The 24292-nt window shown below is 39.1% G+C and overlaps 2 protein-coding genes across 2 annotated transcripts in view; one reads left to right on the top strand and one right to left on the bottom strand.

The window, feature by feature from the left end:
- Window positions 1–6550, top strand: part of r3hdm4 (R3H domain containing 4) — a 31806-nt gene extending 25256 nt beyond the window's left edge. Inside the window, exons 4-8 of the mRNA XM_073068660.1 lie at window positions 2222–2345; window positions 4166–4251; window positions 4836–4921; window positions 5335–5390; window positions 5488–6550. Coding sequence (XP_072924761.1) covers window positions 2222–2345; window positions 4166–4251; window positions 4836–4921; window positions 5335–5390; window positions 5488–5591 — 456 coding nt within the window. The 3' untranslated portion in view covers window positions 5592–6550. The remainder of the gene's footprint in view (window positions 1–2221; window positions 2346–4165; window positions 4252–4835; window positions 4922–5334; window positions 5391–5487) is intronic.
- Window positions 6551–8578: 2028 nt separating this feature from the next.
- On the bottom strand, window positions 8579–23547 carry LOC140739954 (iron-sulfur cluster assembly 1 homolog, mitochondrial-like). Its single transcript, XM_073068659.1, has 4 exons — window positions 23394–23547; window positions 15933–15986; window positions 9833–9938; window positions 8579–9462 (listed from the first exon to the last, which is right to left on the bottom strand). Exons 1-4 carry the CDS (start codon window positions 23466–23468, stop codon window positions 9314–9316), a joined length of 384 nt encoding a protein of 127 aa, XP_072924760.1. The 5' UTR covers window positions 23469–23547; the 3' UTR covers window positions 8579–9313.
- Window positions 23548–24292: the final 745 nt, after the last annotated feature.

The following is a 24292-nucleotide window of genomic DNA, read 5'->3' as shown; positions in this document are numbered from 1 at the left end:
GTACAGCACGTGACATAAAAATCACTACAAGTTACAAAATAAATAGTGTAAAAGACAAATAACAAGCTAATGTACGTGGACCGTTGAGAAACCTGATAGTGGAGGGGTAGCAGCTGTTTTTAGAATGTAGAGTGTTGGTTTTAGGCTCTTGTACTGCCCCCAGTGGTAACAAAGAGAAACAGGAGTGTCCTGGATGATGGATGCCGCCTTCTTGAGGCATTGCCTCTTAAAAACGTTCCTGATGGTGGAGAAGATCGTTTCCATGACAGAACTGGCCAGATCCTCGTGTGATCCTGAGCATGCCAGGCTGTGACGCAACCAGTCAGAATGTTTTCCACCAGACAGTTGGAGAAATTTGGAAGCAGCTTTGATGACGTACTAAATCTCAAACGCCAAATGCAGTAGAACCACTAACATACCTTCTTTGTGATTGCATCAAAGTGTTGGGTCCAGGATGGATCCTCAGAAAGTTGACACTCAGGAACTTGAAACTGCTCAGCCTCTTCTCTGCTGACGCCTCAGTGAGGTCTGGAGTGTGTTCTTCTAACTTCCCCTTCCATAATCAGTTGCTTGGTCTTGTGAGATTGTTGTGGATACCACTGAACCTGCTGATTTATCACACTCCTATACACCTCCTGTTCTCCATCTGAGATTCTGCCAACACAGTAGTGTCATTGGCAAATTGATATATGGTATTTGAGCTGTTCCAAGCCACACATTCATCAGCATAGAGAGAGTAGAGCAGTGAGCTAAGCATGCGTCCTTGAGGGCACCGTGTGTTGATTGTCAGCAATGAGGAGGAGATGTCATTACCAATCCACACTGACTTTGGACTTACAATGAAGAAGTCAAGGATTCAGTTGCAGAGGGAGGTACAGAGGCCCAGATTTTGAAGCTTATTGATTAGTAGAGAGGAGATGATTGACTTGAATGCTGAGCTGTAATTGATCAACTGCAGCCTGATATGTTTTCCATTTGTATTGGTGGTCCAAAACTGAGTGAGATTGCGTCCATTGCAGAATTGTTGTAGCAGTAAAAAAGTTACAGTGGGTCCAGAGCTTTGCTCAGGCAGGAGTTAATTCTAGCCATGACCAATCTCTCAAAGTACTTTATCACAGTAGATGTGAGTGCATCCGGGTGATGGTCAATGTGGTTGCTCATCTTTCTCTTGATTGATGCCTTTTTGAAGCAGGTGGAAACCTTTGACTGCAACAGTGAGAAGCTAAAGACGGCCTTGAACACTCCAGATAGTCAGCTGGCAAAGATTTATAGTACTCTGCCAGGTATACAGTCAGCACCTGACACACTGTGTAGGTTCACCCTCTTGAAAGATGCTCTGATGTAAGACTCTGACACAAAATCACAGAGTCTCCCTTTTAAAGCATGCATAAAAGGTGTTACGCTCACTGGGGAGTGATGTATTACTGCCATTTATGCTATTAGGTTTCATCTTGTAGGAAGTAATGGCATGCAAACCCTGCCACAGCTGCCATGCACTTTATTGTCTAACTTGCACAGAATTGCCTTTTTGCTCTCACGATGGCCTTCCATAGGTCATACTTGGACTTCTTGTAGAGTTCTGGATCGCTGGTTCGGAACGCCACAGATCTAGCATTCAGCAGACTGCAAATCTTTTGGTTTGGAATGACTCGGTATGTTCTCGAAGACACGCACTCATCCACACAGGTCTTGATGAAGTTGGTGACTGCTATGGTATATTCATTCAGATTTGAAAATGGTCTAGTTCACAATTCAAAGCAGTCCTATAAATGCTCTTCTGTCTCTCTTGACCATACTTTCACTGTCCCCACCACTGGTGCTGGTATCCGTGGCAGAGGAACACACAATATAATGAGAATAATTTTCTTTTGCATTGTTACTTTTGCAAGGAAGAACAAATGCAAGGAAATGAGGGATTTTCCCTTCGATTCAGAGAAGATAGCATTATGGAAGATCTTATTATTTTTTGTATATTATCAGACTTATGCTGACCTTCTGAAATTATTGTCTGTGTAGAATTGTTCCAGGACCTTTATTTACATTTTAACCTAATTCTTAAAGAGATATTAAGTTAAAAGAAATTGTAATATTCTGAGAGGATTTCCTCCTCTGAGCAGTATAATAGCAAATCGTGTAAGAATTGACAGCCTTTTAATATTGAAACACCTGTTGTTGATACCTGGTAGGTGTGTCACACAACTTTGGTTAATTTAATTTTCAGATCTGGAATGATTTTATGAACCGTTCTGGTGAAGAGCAAGAGAAGTTTTTACATTATTTGGAGGAAGAGGCAAAGAAGAAGAACAAAAGGAAAGTGTGCTCAAATTCCCAGGATGCAAAAGGGGGTAAGAAATTGCCCTTGAGAATGGGAGAATCCTTGGGCTTTTCAAGCCTGTTCTTCTATTTAATTAGGTCATGGCGGATCAGCACCTCAACCTTCCTTTCATTCTTCTAACTGGTAAAAAATGATTTATTCAACATAAGTTTCAGTTGATCTTGGATCTAATCTTTTGGTGTGACACCATCACAGCAGATGCTGGAGTCTGGAGCAACAAACAAAATGCTGGAGGAAGTTGGGGGGTGGGGTGGTGTGTGATGGATGGTCAGGCAGCATCAGTGGAGAGAAATGGGCAATCAATGTTTCAGGTTGAGACCCTATATCTTGACCAAATTCTGTGCTCCTCCAGCATTTGTTTGTTGCTTCACATTTCTACTGTCTAACGTGTAGGAATCCTACTTTCACATTTCACTTGTGATGGCTCTGATCTTAAAATGGCTCTTGTTTTGAACTCCATTAGAAGCATTAATATCTCTTTATCATTTAAAATGCCTTGAATATTTTGTGTCTCCCTTCCCTCAAGGGAACATTACCGAATTACTTAATTGATACACAAAACTTGTTATTTACAATTGAAGCATAATTTCCTTCTCTTTGAATATCAGCCCAATGAAAATGGCCAAAAATCCAAAGCCTTTTAGAAAAATATGTAATTATGTTTCTGTACATGTGAATTTTTTTTGGTTATTTCAATGCATCCAAATTGCTTGGATGTTATGATTCCTAGCTTCTCACCTTTTTCAAGATATCTCCCACTTTCAAACACTGACCTCCTTTTGTTGGTTTTACCTATTCTAAGAATCTATAATTTCACAATTACCTGCTTCTAACCATACTAGTACCTGAGATCTTGACTTAATGTTATCTCTACGTTTTATACATATAACTCAACTGCTTCAAACAAATTTTTAATTTAAAAATGTTGAAAGGCTGAGGCACCAAGATAAAATTAGCAGAAAACACCATTATTATGAACATCATATTATTCAACAATGTCCATAACAAATCTATATCAACACACACAAATTTCAGGAGGAGCTCAGCAGGTCAGACCCCATCTATGGAAACGAGTAAACAATTGATGTTTTGGGCCGAGACCATTCTTCAGTCCTGACCTGCTGAGTTCCTCCAGCATTTTATGTGTTGCTTTGGATTTGTTATAGACTTTGTTGAATAATGTGATGTGCTAAATGGTGTTCTCTGCTATTTTTATCTTGGTGCCTCAGTTTTTCAACATTTTTAATGAACAATTTGTTAATAATGATCTGTAGGTTTTCTCATGTTTGGGATTAACAAATCTATATGTCTGTTTCCACCTTTTAACCAATTTCTTACCAATACTGTAAGGTTGCCTAAAATTTTTGTCAATAATCTTTTTAATAGAACCTATTTATGTCTCTTGTATTTGCTTATAAATACCCCATAGATGCTCTTCTATCCATCATTTCAGTGACTACTTCAACAGAAACAACATCAGTAGCTTGACTTTTTCACACACCCATGTGATCAGTTCAAATTTGTTCAAACTGCCATTTTTTTGAGTGAAATTTGTTCAAACTCTGCCTTTTTTTGAGTGATAGATTCTTATACAATATGATCATTGTTTGGCAGGTTAACTAATAAATGTGATTTTCATTTAAGCTTCCTTTTAATGTAATGAATAAAGCTTGAAGCACAAGATTTTGTTACCCTTTTGCATGAAGTCATAAGTTAGCACAAGTTTGTCACTGGATGTTGAATATTCAAATTCTTCTGTTTCCACCAAGTCTTATGCCCGGGAGTAGCTAATTGTTTTGTTTCATGCTTTTAACTTATAATTTCTTGCAGAACACTCTGGCTGCACAGGCAAGGAGTGTTTCCAGAGGATTGACAGAAGATTGCGTACTACTCTAAGACGACGTCAGATCCCCATGGTTAGCATTCCTTTCTTAGCCAGTTTTAGTGTGTTGTGTGGCAGTATAAAACATATTCTAAAGCAGTAATTGCTGGAACATCCCATATAGATGAAAAAGAACTAGGTTGTGATTTGACAAGTCAAATATCATTCTAAGATACTGTAGATTTTTAGGATTTGTGTGACAATGATTCCATCTTTTCCATGAAAGAAAAAATATAAGTAAGTGTATATTTTGTAAAAATATTTGTCAGCACAAGTAAACTTTTGTGGATGGGACTAGAACACCTACAAATTCTACCTCAGTTTTGGTTTCAGAGGACATATACAAAAAATATTGTATTTTAAGGCATAGTAGCAGGTGTTGCAGAATTATTCCTGAAAATTCTATTACATCAGTTAAATAAGAACAAGTTCTTATGATAAAGAGCAAACAAGAGGAAATCTGTAGATGCTGGAAATTCAAACAACAACACACACAAAATGCTGGTGGAACACAGCAGGCTGGGCAATGCTGTCAACGTTTCGGGCCGAGACCCTTCGTCAGGACTTCGACAGCGCTTCTCCCTTTATGATATAGTTTTGGATGTATCCTTTTTTCAGGGTACCCTAGAATTTTTGGAAGAGGAATTGACTGGATTCTTTGCCATGAAGCCACAATCTGTGTACAAGGCAATGCTGGAAAACAGGTAATATGATTTTTTTTTAAACAGTATGTCACTTTTTAACACTGACATGCAACATTTTAAAGTTTCTTTTTACCCCTATGTTCCAAATGCTGAGTTGTTTATGTAATTATAGGAAAAATAAAGATGGATTGAAATAATGTGAAATGGATGGAATATAGTGTAAATAGTCCTATTTTTTGGTAGATTCTCAGCCATATTATGGATTCAAAACGGTTGTATGTCAAAACTGACCAAATTGAAAGTGAAATTCTTCTTTGTACAGGAGGGAGTGATGATGAAAGGGCACTTGAGTTTTCAGCTTTGTTTTATTTTGAAAGGAATATCTTGCCTGCATCGAGCTGCTTTGTGTAAATGTGACCATTTGATGAGCAGCCCAGAAGCTGTTAACGATTTGCATGTTTTCCTTTTTCCAGCTATGAGAGATTGTTGCTTCATGCTCTGTGTCAGTATTTGGATCTCATTTCACAAAGTGAGTGAACTTATAAACATGATTTTATTATCCTGCCTAATTGCTACATTATTGAACTTTACATGTAATTCAACAAACCTTTGTACAATCTTTACAGGTTCTGACTGCAATGGAAAAAGACAAACCGAAGTAAGCAACAAAGGGACAGACTTTCTGCCCCCAGTACCCCTTTTATCTGTCTACTTGGAGCAGCAGAGTTGATTGTATGAAATCTGTCCCTCCCTAGCTAATCCATAAATGTTGGACGAACCTGATCAACTGCAGCCAAAAGACTAATATAAAATGTTCTCCCTGCTGCGTGGTCACAAGGAACTAAAACAAACACCTTGATTTCTGAATAAAGTTATAAATTATTTTATACTTTAAACCATAAATCTTTCTTGAGGATTCAAAAAATATATTACCCCAAATTTTCTTTAATGCTTTCAAGTGCATTCTGAATTGAATTTTTTTAGTAATATATCTGATATGATTGTACAATTCACTATTATTACTTAATAGAATTTATTACAATATTTGTTACCCACTTTTTACCATGCCTCTTATCAAAGTTGCCTCATATTGATTAGTCCTCTTACCCACAGTGTAACGCTTGGAAAATTTCTCATGTTAATTGTTAAGCCCTGGCTTCCACTTAACATTGCATAGACCAGGGATACAAACTGATGTCAGTTAGGAAATTACAGCATGTTGTGTGTGTTGTTTCTAAGACGCAAGGTTACTAGAAAAGTTGTTTTAAAATGTTTGTAAAACAAATTTGAAGTTAGAAATAATTAGGCATGTGGAAAATAAATATTGACATTGTAGGATCTGATCTTTGAAAGACTTGTTTTTAAACTTGTGAAAAGATCATTTGGTTTTGCGTGCATCTTAAAAGAAGAAAGGTTTGGAATTAAGTATTATGTGGATAGTATTTTGTGAATTATGCTGTATGGATGTTGTTACTACTTTGGAATACTTGCTTCAATTTATGATGTTGTGACCTTAGTCACCAGTGGTTTTCAGTTTTAAAAAAAGATATTTTAAGCGTATGGTGCTTTATAAAATTTGTCAAAATAATAGATAGATCTTCAGTTGGATAACCATCTATGTGTCATTTTCATTGTGTGGAATTTTACTATTTTATCATTCTCAGCTGAAATAAATATGATCGAGTCACACTCACTGGTCCTCTAAAATCTTCATTCCTTGCCTACTGGATCTGTGTAAATGTTGCATAAACATGCTGTTTGGATTTCTTTAGTTACTGGCGATCAGAATAATCAGCCACAAAAGCGCCATATTACAACAAAGCTTCACGTTATCATTGATCTCCTGTTCATTTCTGTGCAAAGTGAACTAATTTTTGACAAGCGCTACCCACAGTCAACATTGCAAAAACATTTAAAGGTGCTTTGTAAGATAAGTGCTGACCAACTCCCAATATCTATACTCAGTGACCACTTTATTAGATACAGGAGTGGAACCTGGTGTGCTCTTCTGCTTCTGTAGCCTATCCACTTCAAGGATTGACGTGTTGTGCATTCAGAGATGTTCTACTGCACCCCACTGTTGTAATGCATTATTTGAGTTACTGCTGCCCTCCTTTCAGTTCGAACCAGTCTGGCCATTCTCTGCTGACCTCTCTCATTAGCAAGGTGTTTTTGCCCACAGAACTCACTGGATTTTAGTTTTGTTTTTCATACCATTTCTTGTAAATTCTAGAGACTTGTGTGTGAAAATTCCAGGAGATCAGCAATTTCTGAGATACTTAAACCACTCCATCTTGCATTCCATCTTGCAACCACTTCATTCTACGGTCAAAGTCACTTGGTCTGAACAACAACTGAACCCCTGACTGTATCTGCATGAGGTGCTGCCACATGATTGGCTGAACACAAATTTGCATTAGTTATACCTAATAAAGTTGCCACTGATTTACAGTTTGGGTGCATTTACTTAACTAATTATTTTTTTCATTAGCAAAATTCTGGGAATGTTGTTTTTAAGTGACTGGATAAGCCTCAATACCAAGCAGCATGCTAAAACAAAAAAAATACTTGAGATGAAAAGGAACACAATCATTGCCAGAACTAATGGAGATGCATTTTGAAATTAGAGCAGAAGATGTTGGAAATGTGTGACAACTAGGTAACTAGTGAGATTAAGGACTTTTTTCCTCAGATTTTAGTAATGGAAGAATCCAATTGAGTCCTTTCAAAAGGCTGGATGGAGGGAAGTGTAGTCAAGGAAACTTGTCTTAGGGCATACTGAACAGTAGACCATACGCTAAAATAGTAATTAAGGGAGGGAACCCTGGTGCAAAATGGAAATTAGCAGCAAAAGTAATGATTTTTTTCTTAGTTTAGACCAGGACAAGCAGCATGCTGAAAAACTTACCCTCGTACTAGTGAAAGAGAGGGAGAAGTAGGACTGAGATTGACATTGTTCCAAATTTTGCTCCGGATTATAGTTCATAGCTTGGATCCATAGGTTCTCGAAGCAACTGATTTTGGGGGGGGGGGGGGGCAGGGGGGAAATCAAAACAGTTGTTCAATGAAACATTAAGTAAAGCAGATGAATAAGTCAGTTTGGGAGTTGGAAAGGTATGACCTCACTGATTATAAAATTTGCAGATTTCTCTAAGGTACATTAGAGAATGGTATTTGCATGAGGTGTAATGAGCTATAATAACTGCAAACTTGTGTTTCAGCATTTGTCTTAGTCTTGGATCTTTCAAGTTCTTTCAGCAAGCTGAAAATTAAACTTTCAAACTCTGCACACTACGCCTCCACTTGAATTGACTTGATAGCAGTAGCCAGCTATAGCATATCATTTGAACATTGTGGGAAGTGTTCTTCGAAGTCCGATGATGAATGCAAATTACAGCACAGACCTGATTTGTGTTCTGTGAAGTGAATAGGATGGTGGGAAATTATTATCCTAGCGGAAAAAAAACATACTTGAATATTCATTTCAAATTAAATAACTATTGTTAGAGCCCAATAGAAGTTATTATAAAACCTTCAATTTCGACCTGATTCAATTGCTTCATTATCATATCTGGGTATGCACATGTGAGTGGAAAAAAATCAAATCCTGATTAGTGTGGAGCTAAATCTTCATTCTAGTCTTGACCTTCTTTGTAAAATTTTATCCTCAAAGTCCTAAAATATTAACAGATGCAGTAAATTAGTGAAATTTGTAGCTTTCAGATGGCAAGTTAAACTTTATTCTACAAAAATTTTACAGCATATTTCTTTCATTACAAATTTGAATGAATGAACATTCCCACATTCCACTAAGCTCAAATTGCAATGGCCTATTTTATTAGACAATAAGGCATTTCCAAATAACTCTCATCCCTTAAGTCAAAGTTGTGTGGTTTCTGAATGTCCAGCTGTGAAGCAATGAGTAAAGTACTTCCTAATTCACAGATACACTCCATGATTTGGAACTACTTAAAGATTTTCCCCCAAAGTTGAATACAATGATTCAATTGTTAAGCACATTGCCTCTAACTGATTTAGCAAGATAGCAGCATAAATCAAATATTTGCACACAGGATTTTTACTTAGAACAAATGCACAATTCAATTGAATACCTTCAAGGGCAAAATTCTACTTGGTTTATACATTGCAAGGGCTTTAAGCAGTAATGATGAGCCATATCTTGGCAAATGGTGTAAATATCAAATAGCTTTGCTTCAAGACTTTAAGACAAGATGTTCAACTGTATGATTTTGAGACAGTTTATCTCTCAGCACAGATGGAGGTTGTTCAGACTAACGTATACACTGACTCCTCGTGGAATAATCCCAAATGTCCCATTACACCTGTTCTTTCCAAAAGAACTGCAAGGCTCTCAACCACTTATCCAATTCTTCTGTGAATTTCAAAATAAATCTATATGATCCCATATTGCTTATATTTTAAATATTTAATTTATACTGTAAAACTTTCACCACATCCACACGTTCCCTTAATATTTGGGTTATTAAAAACAAATTCACTAGAGAGTTTTGATTCAATAAAATCCATTTCAGTTCCAAGTAGGGTTAACTGTGCTTTCTGGTCAACGAACACACGTACACCTGTGAAGAAAACAAAAGTTTATGAATAGACTGGATGACACTGAGGAACAAACTATATTCATTGCTTTCCATTAATAAAACAGATAAAAGTCACAATTTCACTGCAATTGCACGATGAATTTAAAACAGTATTCAACAGAAGCAATTCTTAAAGACAGAGACAGAAGTCCCAGTTTTTCTGCTACAACCATCAAACCCAACCTAGATATTAAGTGTTCATAATTAGCAGGCCAACAACTTGAGACAATGAAGTCTTAAAGCTAACATTATGTAAGACTACATTTATAGCAAATTGAGAATTTTCAGTTAGGATTAAGATAAAGCACGGTAACTCCAACAATTAAACATGGTAATTGTTGATATTCCATACCATCTTGATTAACTTCTTCATCAAACTTTCCCTTCTCCGTTGCATACTCTATGACATATGACAGACCACTGCAGCCACGTGTGCGGACTCCTACCTTCAAACCAACCTGAAACGCAGGGAAAAAATGGCTTGAACTGCATCAAAACAATAAATACTCCCAAAACTTCAAACAAAATGAAATTGGAGACTACCACATCTTCAGGTGTAGATTAGAAACATAGAAAACCTACAGCACAATACGGGCCCTTCAGCCCACAAAGTTGTGCCGAACACATCCCTACCTTAGAAATTACTAGGCTTACCTATAGCTTTCTGTTTTACTAAGCTCCATGTACCTATCTAAAAGCCTCTTAAAAGACCCTATCGTATCCGCCTCCACCACCATTGCCGGCAGCCCATTCCACGCACTCACCACTCTCTGAGTAAAAAATTTACCCCTGACATCTATCTCTGTACTGACTCCCCAGCACCTTAAACCTGTGTCCTCTTGTGGCGACCATTTCAGCCCTGGGAAAAAGCCTCTGACTATCCACATGATCAATGCCTCTCATAATCTTGTACACCTCTATCAGGTCACCTCTCGTCCTCCGTCGCTCCAAGGAGAAAAGGCTGAGTTCACTTAACCTGTTCTCATAAGGCATGCTCCCCAATCCAGGCAACATCCTTGTAAATCTCCTCTGCACCCTTTCTATGGCTCCCACATCCTTCCTGTAGTGAGGCGACTGAGCACAGTATTCCAAGTGGGGTCTGACCAGGGTCCTATATAGCTGCAACATTACCTCTCGGCTCCTAAATTCAATTCCACTATTGATGAAGGCCAATACACTATATACACTTTCTTAACCACAGAGTCAACCTGCTCAGCTGCTTTGAGCGTCCTATGGACTTGGACCCAAGGCCCCTCTGATCCTTCACACTGCCAGAGTCTTACCATTAATACTATATTCTGCCATCATATTTGACCTACCAAAATGAACCACTTCACACTTATCTGGGTTGAACTCCATCTGCCATTTCTCAGCCCAGTTTTGCATCCTATCAATGTCCCGCTGTAACCTCTGACAGCCCTCCACACTATCCACAACACCTCCAACCTTTGTGTCATCAGCAAACTTACTAACCCATCCCTCCATTTCCTCATCCAGGTCATTTATAGAAATCATGAAGAGTAAGGGTCCCAGAACAGATCCCTGAGGCACTCCACTGGTGACAGACCTCCACGCAGAATATGACTTGTCTACAACCACTCTTTGCCTTATGTGGGCAAGCCAGTTCTAGATCCACATCAAATGCCTTATCAAATGGTAACTTATCAAATGCCTTGCTGAAGTCCATATACACTACATCTACTGCTCTTCCTTCATCAATGTGTTTAGTCACAACCTCAAAAAATTCAATCAGGCTCGTAAAATCACAGTTTTTATGTATGAATAGGTCTGAAAAGAGAATGCAATCCCAAAAGTTATGAATAAAGTACCGCCATTTCCCCAATTTAAAAACGTTATCCTGCTTTCCCAAATTCACCATCATAGTGGCAGTTTGACTATTTCCAATGCCATACCTAACTATTTGTCTTCCCATTTGACCTCATGCTAACACATTCCATAAGACCATAGGATATAGGAGCAGAATTAGGCCATTTGGCCCATCGAGTCTGCTATGACATTTCATCATGGCTGATCCAATTTTCCTCTCAGCCCCAATCTTCTGCCTTCTCCTCATATCCCTTCATGCCCTGAGCAATCAAGAATCTATCAACCTCTGTCTTAGGTATACATAAAGATTTGGCCTCTACAGTTACCCATGGCAAAGAATTCCTCAGATTCACCACTCTATGGCTAAAGAAATTCCTCATCTTCATTCTAAAAGGATGCCCCCCTATTCTGAGGCTGTGTCCTCTGGTCTTAGGCTCTCCCACCATACGAACCATTCTCTCCACAACCACTCTATCAAGGCCTTTCATCATTTGATAGGTTTCAACGAGGTCATTCTTCATTTTTCTGAATTCTAGTGAATAGAGGCCCAGAGCCAAACACTCTTTACATGACAAGACATCAATCCTAGAATCATTTTCATGAACAAACAGGAGGAACTCTGCAGATGCTGGAAATTCAAGCAACACACACAAAATGCTGGTGTGAACACAGCAGGCCAGGCAGCATCCGCAGGAGAAGCACTGTCAACGTTTCGGGCCGAGACCCTTCATGAACTTCCTTTGAAACCTCTACAGTTTCAGTACATCCTTTCTAAGATAAGAGGCCCAAACCTGCTCATGATATTCCAAGAGTGAGGACTCACCAGTGCTTTATAAAGTTTCAACATTACATCCTTGCTTTTATATTCTAGTCCTCTTGAAATGAGTGCTAACATCGCATTTGTCTTCCTCACCACAGACTCTACCTGCAAATTAACCTTTAGGCAATCCTACATAAGGACTCCCAAGCCCCTTTGCATCTCAGTTTTTTGTATTTTCTCTCCATTTAGAAAATAGTCCACTCTTTCATTTCTTCCACCAAAGTGCATGACCACACTTCCCGACAATACACTGTATTCCATCTGTCATTTCTTTGCCCATTCTCCCAATCTAAGTCCTTCTGTAGCCTCCCTACGTCCTCAAAACTACCTGCCCCTCCACCTGTCTTCATATGGTCTGCAAACTTTGCAACAAAGTCTTCAATTCCATCATCCAAATCATTGACATATAATGTAAAAAGAATCAGTCCCAACGTAGACCCCTGTAGAACACCACTGGCCAACCAGAAAGGGCTCCCTTTATTCCCACTCTTTTCCTCCTGCCAATCAGCCATTGTTTTGTCCATGCTAAAATCTTTCCTGTAATACCACGGGCTCGTAGCTTGTTAAGCAGCCTCATGTTTAGCACCTTGTCAAGTACACATCATCAACTGATTCTCAGCAGGTTGGGCAGCATCCGTGGAAGCGAGCTCGTTTCCACGGATGCTGCCTGATCTGCTGAGTTCCTCCAGCTGGTTTGTACATGTTGCTTTGACCCCAGCATCTGCAGTGCACTTTGTTTATCAACTGATTCTCCTTTGTTATTTCTTCAAACAATTTGAACAGATTTGTCAGGCAAGATTTTCCCTTGAGAAAACCATGCTGACAATGGCCTTTTTTATCATGTGCCTCCAATTACCCCGAGACCTCATCCTGAATAATCGACTGCAACATCTTCACAACCACTGAGGAAATCAGTAATTTAGTAAAACATTTTTGAGACAAAAGTTCACTAATACTCAATAAAAACACATTTTTTTGAGCCATTGAAAAAAATTAAGCTTATTGACAGATATCATAGAATGCAATTTAAAATGTAAACAGTCAAATTAAATAATAGCATTTTACAAAATTGACCTCAAAATATTATAAAAAATCATGTTTTAAGTATACATAGGCTATTATAAATCTGAAAGAAAAATTTGCTGTTCTAGTATTCCTATTGTATGCCTTTTAAAGCATTTTAAAAGTGCTTTGCTACCAATCAATACACTTTGGAGTGCCATTACTGTTAAACTCCACAGCCATTTTGTTTTGGTTTAAGTGCAGCAAGTTCACACAAATAGCAATATGACAAACTCTTTTTGGTAAATGTTTTGAAAAATAAATATTAGTCAGAAACAACAATACTGCCTTTTCTGAAAAATAATGCCATAGGATCTTTTAAATCTACCTGTAAGGTAAGATGGGGCTCACATTAACATCTAAAAAAATGGAGTGGCTTTTGGAGTGACGATAGTTTGCTTGTTCAAGTCTCTAGATGTGAAATTTGAATCCACAACCTTTTTATCTATTTTTTAGCCTTTTTAAAAAAAAATTCTGACACTGGAACTGGACAAAGTTCCTAGATTTCCCACTTTTCCTTTTACAGAAACAGTTGTTTTAATTCCATAGTTCAAACATGTACAACATACTTAAGTAAATAAGCTTGTTAATCTTTTATGTAATAGAGCTCTTCCAATTCTCACCAAGTGATAAAGGGTGTGAGTTCTTATCAAACACTGACAGCAATATAAATGTGCAGTCAGTAATTACTACCAGCTGGCAAAAGAAAAATGACTTTTCATTTTATAATCAGTTACTATTAATGGGATATGTAACGAGGCTTCAACACATTGAGATTCCTACTAATACACGAAGACAGAGGTAGATTTTTGATATTGCCTTTTCAAGTAATAATTATTTATGTACATATGTTTATCATATACTACCTTGAAATTTTCTTGCAGTTATTTACATAAAAATTAAGAAATACAACAGAATTTACAAAAAAACTACATAAACAAAGACTGACAAACAACAAATGTGCAAAAAATTAATACTGAGAACACAATACTGGAGTCCTTGAAAGTTTGTGGAATCAGTAGTGGTGAGTGAAGTCTTACATACTGGTTCAGGAGCCTAATGATTGTAGGGTAATAACTGTCCCTGAATCTGATGATGTGGGACCTAAGGCTCCTATACCTCTTACCCAATGGTAGTAGCAAGACGAAAGCATGGCCTGGATGGTGTGGCAGCACTCCATGTGAACATACTCAATAGTGCAAGATCTTTGCCTGTGATGGCTGTATCCTAACTGCAACCAGTTAGGATACTTTCCTCAGTGCACCTATTAAAAGTTGGTCACAGATTTTGGTAACATGTCAGATCTACACAAACTTCTAAGAAAACAGAGGCACGGTCGTGACTTCCTTGTGTTGGTACTTACATGTTACCCTCGGAACAGATCCTCCAATATGATAACACCAAGGAATTTAAAACTACTGACCCTCTCCACCTCAGATCCCCTAAGGACTGGCTCATAGACCTCCAGCTTTTTTCTCAAAGTTCAAAGTAAAATTTATTACCAGAGTACTTACATGTCACTACATACAACCCTAAGATTCTTTTTCTGCAGGCATACTTAGCAAACCTATAGAACAGTAACTGTAAACAGGATCAATGGATAACAAACTGTGCAAATGCAGATATAAATAACGAGTGTGAAATAAAAATATAAAGGAGTTCTAAATGAGTTTAGTTATCCCCTTTTGTTCAAGAGCCTGATAGCTGAGGGGTCCTCCCATGGTAATCAACTCTTTGCATTGACAACATTGAGTAGGTGGTTGTTGTTCTGGCATCATTCAACCAGATTTTCAATCTCTCTCCTATATGCTGATTCATCACCAGCCAACAATACTGGTGTCATCAGCAAATACTGCATTGGAGCTGTGCTTAGCCACACAATCACAAGTATAAAGTGAGTAAACACAAAGTACACTGTAGATGCTGTGGTCAAATCAACACATACAAACAAGCTGGAGGAACTCAGCAGGTCGGGCAGCATCCATTGAAACGAGCAGTCAACGTTTTGGGCCAAGACCCTTCGTCAGGACTGAAGGAGGAGGGGGCAGGGGCACTATAAAGAAGGTGGGGGAGGGTGGAAGGTGCCAGGTGAAAAACCAATCAGAGGAAAGATCAAGGGGTGGGGAAGGGGAAGCAGGGAGGGGATAGGCAGGAGAGGTGGAGGAGGAATGTAAGGGGAAAGCACTATGGGTAGTAGAAGGCAGAATCATATGAGAGGTGATAGGCAGCTAGTGAGTAAAGCAGCAGGCTAAGCACAGAGCCTTGTTATGAGTGAATTACTCAGTAATTTTATATACTGTATGATCAAACAAAATAATTTGAATGGAGAATTCCCAGAGTCAAAGAGACACACAACTAAACCTAATTACTGTGTTAAGCAAAGATTAAAAAAGAGAACTATACACCACAAAAGTTGGCAAAAGTAATTTAGGACATAGATTTTAAAAGCAACTTCTTTAGACCAGGTGGAAAATATCAGTTTCAACGCAGTCTTTAATAACATGGGCCTGGGAGATCTGAGATTCATTATTGTAACAGAGGAGATTCTTCCATAGCTATACAGTTGAGACTCGCAAGTGCGACCCATCAAGAAATACCACCAAACCTTTACAATCTCACCCACACATATACAAAATCCACTCTTCCAAAGGAATTTACAATCATGTTCATCATTCACAGTATGAGTAACAAGCCAGTTGCTATTTGGGGCATAAAATCTTACATTAACTACACTTTTACTTACGCATTCTGGTCTCTCTTGTAGAAGACTTTTAATTCTGTTGACAGCAGATGAGGTCTGTGAATGAAAAATAAATGTAGAGTCAAATGCTAGAAGACGGAACAAGTGAAGAATAGACTTCAAAACTAGTCTCAAAACTAGCAAAGATGAATTTAAAGGCAGATTTAAAACTAGTTTTAATTTTAAAAATTCTGTTTTTGCCATCCAGATAGCACCAACACGGTCAATATTTATATTTATCCTAATCTGTCCACGTGGTGGTGTTCCAGGATTTAACCCCATGATGATGAAGGACCAGACATACTTGAAAGAGTACCTGCAGAAAGGGGTACTCTTGATGCTCTTGTCTTTCTAAGTGGTAGAGGCTGAGAGTTTGGGAAGTACTGTCAGAGCAGATTAGGCAAGTAACTGAAGTGTATTTTGAAGACAGTACATACAGCTACCACAGTGCATTGATGAGGTAGAGAATGAATATTTTTAAAGTAGTAGTGGCTGTGGTATCAATTAAGCATGCTGCTTTTCTGTGACGGTGACAAATTTCTTGAGAACAGTTGGAACTGTACTTTTCTAGACAAGGGGAAGGTTTCCATCAAACTTGTCTCCTGATACCTACAGCGTTTTCAGCATCAATAAATCACGAGTCACTCAGCATAGAACACCAAGTCTCTGACCCGCTTTGGTAGCTACCATATGTATATGGCTGATCTAGCCAAGTTTATTCACCACTGGTGACTCCAGGATGTTGGCGGCATGGGACTTGTTGATTGCAATACCATTGAATATCAAGGACAGATTGTTTGACTTTTGTTGGGGATGGACACCAACAATTTTGTGAGATGCATGGACTGCTTCATTTCCTGAGGAGCTAAATAATCTGAATTCAATTTGCAAACAGTAACTATATCCATTTCTGATCTTATCCTGGAATGAAGATGACTGATGAAGCTACTGAAGATGGTTAGGCTTAAGGCATTGCTGAAGAATTCCTACAAGGATGTCCTAGGAGATTGACTTCCAATTACCACAACCAACTTCCTTTGAACAAAGTATGAGACCAACCCTTGATGTCGACTAAATTTTACCAGTGTCCCTTAACGCTATAATGGTCACAGATCAGGTGCATTTAATTTTATCTTGCCTCTGAAATTTAATTCCTGGAATTAAGTGGTCTGACAAAACCTAATCTGATCATCTGTGTTCAGCTTATTGGCAAATACACGACTGCCTGACAACACCAAATGACACTTGAGAGCAAACGGATCAGGCAGTAATTAGATTGAATTTGTCCTGATTTTTGCTTACATGACAAATCACATTAGATTAGATTCAACTTTTTTGTCATTGTGCCGAGTACAGATACAAAGCCAAATGAAATGCAGTTAGCATCTAACCAGAAGTGCACAAAATAACTGCGAATAAAAAGTAAGTGCTACAGCACACAAATATAAACGTACTGACACAGCACAATATGGGTGCAATTCTGCTTAGCGCTGTGATGTGAGGTTCAGCAGGGTCACAGCCTCAGGGAAGAAGCTCTTTCTGTGCCTGCTGGTGCAGGAGCGGAGGCTCCTGTAGCACCTAATGGATGGGAGGAGAGTAAAAAGTTCATGGTTAGGGTGAGATGCATCCTTGATAATGCTTTTTGCCCTGCCCAGGCAGCATTTATGGTAGATGTTCTCAATGGTGGGCAATTGAGTGCCAATAATCCACTGGGCAGTTTTCACCACATGCTAGAGTGCTTTGCGGCCCGATATCAGATAGATGTCAGTGTTGTAGGCCTGGACCCACAGCCTTGATATATCCAATGCATCCAGCTATTTAGAGTCACAGAGTCATAGAATGCTACAGCACAGAAATAGGCCCTTTAGCCGATACTGAACCATTTAAATTATCTAGTCTCATTGCCCTGCACCTGGACCTTAGTCCTCCATTGCCCTCCCATCCATGTATCTATCCAAACTGATCTTAAACATTGAAATCAAAATAGTATCCACTACTTGAGCTGGCAGCTCATTACACACTCTCATGACCCTCAGAGTGAAGAAGTTTCTCCTCAAGTTCCCCTTAAACTTTTCACCTTTCGCCCATGACCACTAGTTGTAGTTTCACCCAACCTCAGTGGAAAAAGCCTGCTTGCATTTACCCTATCTATACCCCTCATAATTTTGTATACCTCTTTCAAATCTCCCCTCAATCTTATACGTTCTAGGGAATAAAGTTCTAACCTATTCAATCTTTCCTTATAACTCAGGTCCTCCAGTCCTGGCAATGTCCTTGTAATTTTTGCCTGTACTCTTTCAATCTTATTTACATTTTTCCTGTAGGTAGGTGACCAAAACTGCACACAATACTCTAAATTAGGCCTCACCAATGTCTTACACAACATGAACAAACATCCCAACTCCTGTAATCAATAGGAAGGCCAAAATGCCAAAAGCTTTCTTTCCTACTCTATCTACCTGTGATGCCATTTTCAATTAATTATGGACCTTATTCCTATATCCATTTGCTCTACCACACTCCTCAGGGCCTTACTGCTCATTATGTATGATCTACCCTGGTTGGTCCTCCCAATGTGCAACACCTCACACTTGTCTGCTTGAAAGTCCATCAGCCATTTTTCAGCCCATGTTTTCACCTGACTCAGATCCCACTGCAAGCACTGATAGTCTTCCTTGCTATCCACTACACCCCCAGTCTTGGTGTCATTCACAAATTTGCTGATCCTGTTAACCACATGATCATGCAGATCATTGATATAGATGACAAACAACAACCAACCCAGCACCGATCCCTGCAGCACTCCACTAGTCACAGGCCTCCAATAAGAGAGGTAACCATCTACTACCACTGTTTGACTTCTCCAGCAAAGCCAATGTCTAAACCAATTAACTACCTCATCTTGAACACCACGTGACTGAACCTTCTTGACCAACCTCTCATGTGGGAACTTGAAAAATGTCTTGCTGAAGTCCATGTAGACAACATCCACTGCCTTGCCTTCATCAACTTTCCTGGTAAATTCCTCAAAAAACTCTAAATTAGATTGGGTACACACTACCTACCACATACAAAGCCATGCTGACTATACCTAATCAGTCCATGTCTATCCAAATATTCACATATCCAGTCCCTTAGAATACCTTGCAATAACTTTCCCACTACTGACATCAGCCTCAGTGGCCTATAATTTCCTGTTTTTTTCTTAGAGACTTCCCTAAACAGCAGAACAACATTAGGTATCCTGCAATCCTCTGGTACCCCACTTGTCGCTAAGGATTATTTAAATATCTCTGCTAGGGCCCATGCAACTTCTGCATTAGCCTCCCACAGGGTCTGAGGAATTTGTCCACATCCACCCTAGTTTGCCTCAGACAGAAAACACCTGCTCCTCTGTAATCTGTCTTGGGTCCATGACCTTACTGTTGCCTTGCCTCACTTCCATAGATTTTGTGTCCATCTTCTGAGTGAATACAGACACAAAAAAAATCCATTTTGATCTCCCCCATCTCTTTTGGCTCCATGCAAAGATTACTTTTCTGAAAGAAAAAGAAGGCAAAAAACCCCCTAACTGAAAAAAAAACAAAAAAAATAACCCATTGGGAGCATAACCCCAGAGCTATACATCATATAAGCTTCCATTGAAAAAAATCAATCCGCCAACTCAAATCCACTTAAAGAAAAAAAATATTCTTAACACTTTATTTTCTCTTAATATTATTGATATATTGCTTAGCTTTGTTAATCAGTTGGTTGCTAATTTAATTCCTTATTGTTTATAATGACATATTGACTTAATGTATCTTTTTTGGGTTAATCTTCAATAATAATTAATAAAAAGATTTTAAAATTAAATGAGAATACTTTTCTGATCTTCCAGAGGTACAATTTTGTTCCTTGAAATTCTTTTGCTCTTAACATATCTGTAAGCCCTAAGGATTCTCCTTCACCTTGTCCACTAGAGTAATCCTATGCCTTCATTTAGTTCTCCTGACTTCTTTCTTAAGTGTTCTCTTGCATTTCTTATACTCAAATACGGTACCTCATTTGCTCCTGCCTGCTTATACCTGCTATGCAATTTTTTCTTCTTAAACAGGTCCTCAATATCTATCAAAAGCCAATGTTCCCTAAAGCTATTATTCTTGCCTATACCTTTTATTCTGACAGGCACATACAAGCTTTGTACTCTCAAAATTTCACTTTTGAAGGCCTCCCACTTAACAAGTACATATTTGTCAGAGAACAGCCCGTCCCAATCCACACTTACCAGATCCATTCTGATACCATCAAAATTGACCTTCCTCCAATTTAGAATCTCAACACAAGCATCACACCTATCCTTTTCCATAATTACCTTGAAACTAATGGCATTGTTTCTCAATATCGTAAGCAAAGCAGAATTAGTTGAAGACTGTCTGTGATGGTAGGGATCTAAAGATATTGGACTGAATACTCAGACACGTTAACTGTTTCTTTTCTGCATATTTAATCTAAGATTTTTAATTTAACAGCATAAATATATATCTTATATATGACATGCCTTCCAAGTACTGTTCCATAGCCCAAGGTATGAAAATGGGATGTTGAATACATACTTAGAAAAGAATTGGATTGTCACAATGGGAAAGAATAGTAAAACGGTAAAAACTATTGTGAATATAGAATACAACAGAGCAGAGTATTTATTATTCCTACCAGGCACAAGCAATTGTATGAATCAGTGCTGCTATTGCTCAGAAGCAGGTAAAAACAAAGCATCCATTGCTTTTTCTAGATAACATTAAAAATTTCACAGCAATATTCTTCTGTGAAAGAATTAACATTAATTATTACTGCAAAGTGTCTATTGCATTAATATATACACAAGAACAGAGTACCTTTCGAAAGGCAATTGTTAAATGAATTGCTCTTACAAATGAATCATTTAAGACAGTGATACTTAATGGTCTAAGCAGCTTTCACTACCAGTGGATGTCAATTGTTGATGGAGTTTATATAATATATCACATAGTCATTAGACGTTAAGAATGCTTTTGGATGCCTTGCTTCAAAGACTAAATAATTTACATAATTAACCATTTCCTTCACTACAACTGCATCTATTAAAGCCCAAAGTTCAATCAGAAGTCCTGAAGTCGTAGCCCAATAGCCAAAGCCTGGAGGGCTGGTGGCCTAGAGGCTTGTCCTGGATTTGAAGGACCCATGTGTGGATGAGAGGAACAGTGCAAGAGAGAAAAGAGGCTTGTTCTGTTGTTATTGTTTGTTCCTTGTTGTGGTCTGTGTTGTTCTGCCAAGCATTGTAGACACATTATGCTGGTGCTGAAATGTGTGGTGACAATTGTGGGATGCCCTCAGCACATCCCTGGGTGTATTGGTTGTTGATGCAAATGACTTGTTTCACTGTATATTTCAATGTATATCTGATAAATAAATCTGAATCTGCATCTACTAATGTTTGCACTATTTCCTTTGCCTCGAGCTTCTGTGGAAAGCACAAATGCAATGTATTTGTATTAAGCTATTATGTTAAAATGGATTTGAATCTGCTGATATTTAAAAATTCTTGGGGAATTTAAAAAAAGCAAAGAATTTGTCATCATCAACCTTTCATCTTAGGAGGTTCCTCAAGGTTAAAGATGATTTCTTTCTACTCCAGTTTTGTGGGTTCCAAGATGCTTAATGAAGCACATAAAAAAAGCAAAATAAGGGGTCTATAGACAGCCATTGATGGGACAAGAGCTTATTACTTGATGGGTAATACTGTAGGTGATGCATTCCGCCTTCAATTCTCATTAGATTTTTATGTGCTACTGTAAAGATCAGGCTCTCCATGCCATTCAGAATGTTCATTCTGCATTTTGAGTAGTAATGAGCTAATGGGTCAATGAGGATGTTAAACTATTTTCCTTCCCTAAATACCCCCACCCTCCAATTGCTGGGAGAATCTGAGAATATATTTTAATCATTTTCTCTCTCTTCCAAGTAAGTCTTTGCTGTGTCAGGGCTGAGTGTTTACCTACTTGTTTAAATTTCCATTCATGTGTAGATTGGTGGTTGTCCGTCACGTCCAACACTGACAAGAAACCTGTGCACCTGTACACAGTGCACAGTGAAACCTGTATGGGGTGTCCAGGGAGGGTAGTATCTCTGATGAAGGGGCTTGTTGTGTCCATTCTGGGACAGCACACTCACCGTTGGTCCCCCCCGCACCCCCGGACACTCTGCTCTCACCTGTGGCTCCAAGTAGCCATTAGCATGCGACAGTGGCCACACCCTGTCCCCTTTGACAGGCAAGCTAAACCAGGTGAGGGCAGCCAGACAGCCAGGTGAGATAGGGACATGCTCATCTTAGCATGCAAAGACAGCTCCACCGGACTGGGCAGATGAGATCAACAGTGTCATCCAAAGGCCAGGAAAGCTGCTCTGCAACGTTTTGGGGAGAGAAGGCATGACGAGGTACAAAAATCATGGTCAACCAAGGAAGACCCCAGTTGTGACGATAACTTATACCACTAGACTCAGACTTCTGAGGTCCAGTCCCAGTGTAACAACTTCTCTATGTATTAATTACACATTGGTAGAGACCACTTCTCAATATCTTGGGAAAAAATATCTTCGCTGGTCTTACTTTGGAGCAATTTTTTTAATAAGGTAAAGAGGCCAAAACTGCATACAATTCTCCAAATCCAACATGGCAACATAAAATTCATTCAACTGCATTAAGATATTTAACCATAACTTCTCAAATACCATTACAAATATAGTATTCGACCACTGCATTTGTACTTAGGCCTCTTGAAATGGAGAGTGGAGTGTCATTGAGAAATAAGAAACAAGCTCAATACAAACATAAGCAAAGGCACCTCATTCTCTGCATTACAACCGTCTAGACTCAACACTGAATTGTAGAACTTGAAGTAACCTGACTTTTGGATCTGTAACAGTCATCCATTAATGAAGTTAGATTGTTTTTCTCTTCCTCCCCGGGAGTGGAGGACCTGCGCGACCCAACCTGATGACTTTGTCCTTCAGCTCTGCATTTCGTACCTCCCATATTCTTTTGTCTATCTTTATATTCTCACTCTCTAACTGCTCGCAGACTCGCTGCCCACTTCACCTAGTTTACATTTTATCCCCATAGTCAGCCCAGTTTTTTTCTTATCAAAGACATAGTCCTGGCATCCTTGCAGCTTATTATTGTCATGTGTACCGAGATACAATGAAAAGTTTTATTGCATGCCACCCAAAAGGGTCATTTCTTCTCTCGCTTCCTGCAGTTCTGAGAAGGGTTTCCCATCTGAAATACTGACCCCGTTTCTCTTACCACAGATACATGACCTGCTGATTTCCAGCGTCCCGACCTACTAATTTCTATTACCGATGTAATCAATATGCTGCGATGACTTTAGTAGGCCAAACTGTACTGGTTAGTTTAAATTAATTCAAATAATTAACCCAACTTACTAGCACCAGGGCTGCTCTGGTCGGTAGTCTCAGTCTCCGAGAGGTCACCGCTTTCACACTTGCCCTGACCGCCATGTTGTTTCTACGACACGTTCAACACCGAGGCTTTTCACTGGTGGGACGTCCAGCCAATCGCAGGCCGTCTTGTTTGGTCCTGACAACCGGGCAGCAGTGGAAGGGCGGTGCCGTTCAGTGGGGTGAACTGTTCCGCACTGTTGTTAGAATTCACTTGTTGTCACCTTGTACACCGATAACGACTGTCCAGATCCTACCCTTTCCATTTCTGATCCCTTGATAAGTCTGGTGTGTGTTCCCTTAACCTCCCCTTCCTTAATTCCACAATCAATTCCTTGGTCTTACTGACATAGTGCAAGGTGGTTGTTGCGACAGCATTCAACCAGCTGATCTATCTCACTCCTGTACTCCTCGTCGCCATCTGAAATTTTGCCAAAAAGTAGTTGTCATCAGCAAATCTATAAATGGCGTTTTAGCCGTGCCTGGCTACACAGTCGTAGCTGTAGTGAGAGTAGAGCAGTGGGCTGAACACGCAACCTTGAGATGCACCAGTTTTGATGATCAGCGAAGAGATGTTATTTCTGATTCCCACTGACAGTGGTCTCCTAATGAGGAAGTCAAGGATCCAGTTGCAGAAGAAGCTACACTGGCCCAGGTTTTGGAGCTTGTTGATTAGTGCTGAGGATTTGATGGTGTTGAACGCTGAGCTGTTATCAATAAATGGCAGCCGGTCATAGGCGTTGCTGTTGTCCAGGTGCACTAAGTCCAAATGAGATTGCATCCACTGTAGACCTATTGTGGCGTTAAGTAAATTGCAGTGGGTCCAGGTCCTTGCTTAGGCAGGAGTTGATATTTTGGAAATATATTTACAAACTTTATCAAGC

This window comes from Hemitrygon akajei, chromosome 16, assembly GCF_048418815.1.
Source record: "Hemitrygon akajei chromosome 16, sHemAka1.3, whole genome shotgun sequence".
Taxonomy (NCBI): Eukaryota; Metazoa; Chordata; class Chondrichthyes; order Myliobatiformes; family Dasyatidae; genus Hemitrygon; species Hemitrygon akajei.
The sequence above is the reverse complement of the archived record's forward strand: the minus strand, read 5'-3'. Positions and strand labels throughout refer to the sequence as shown.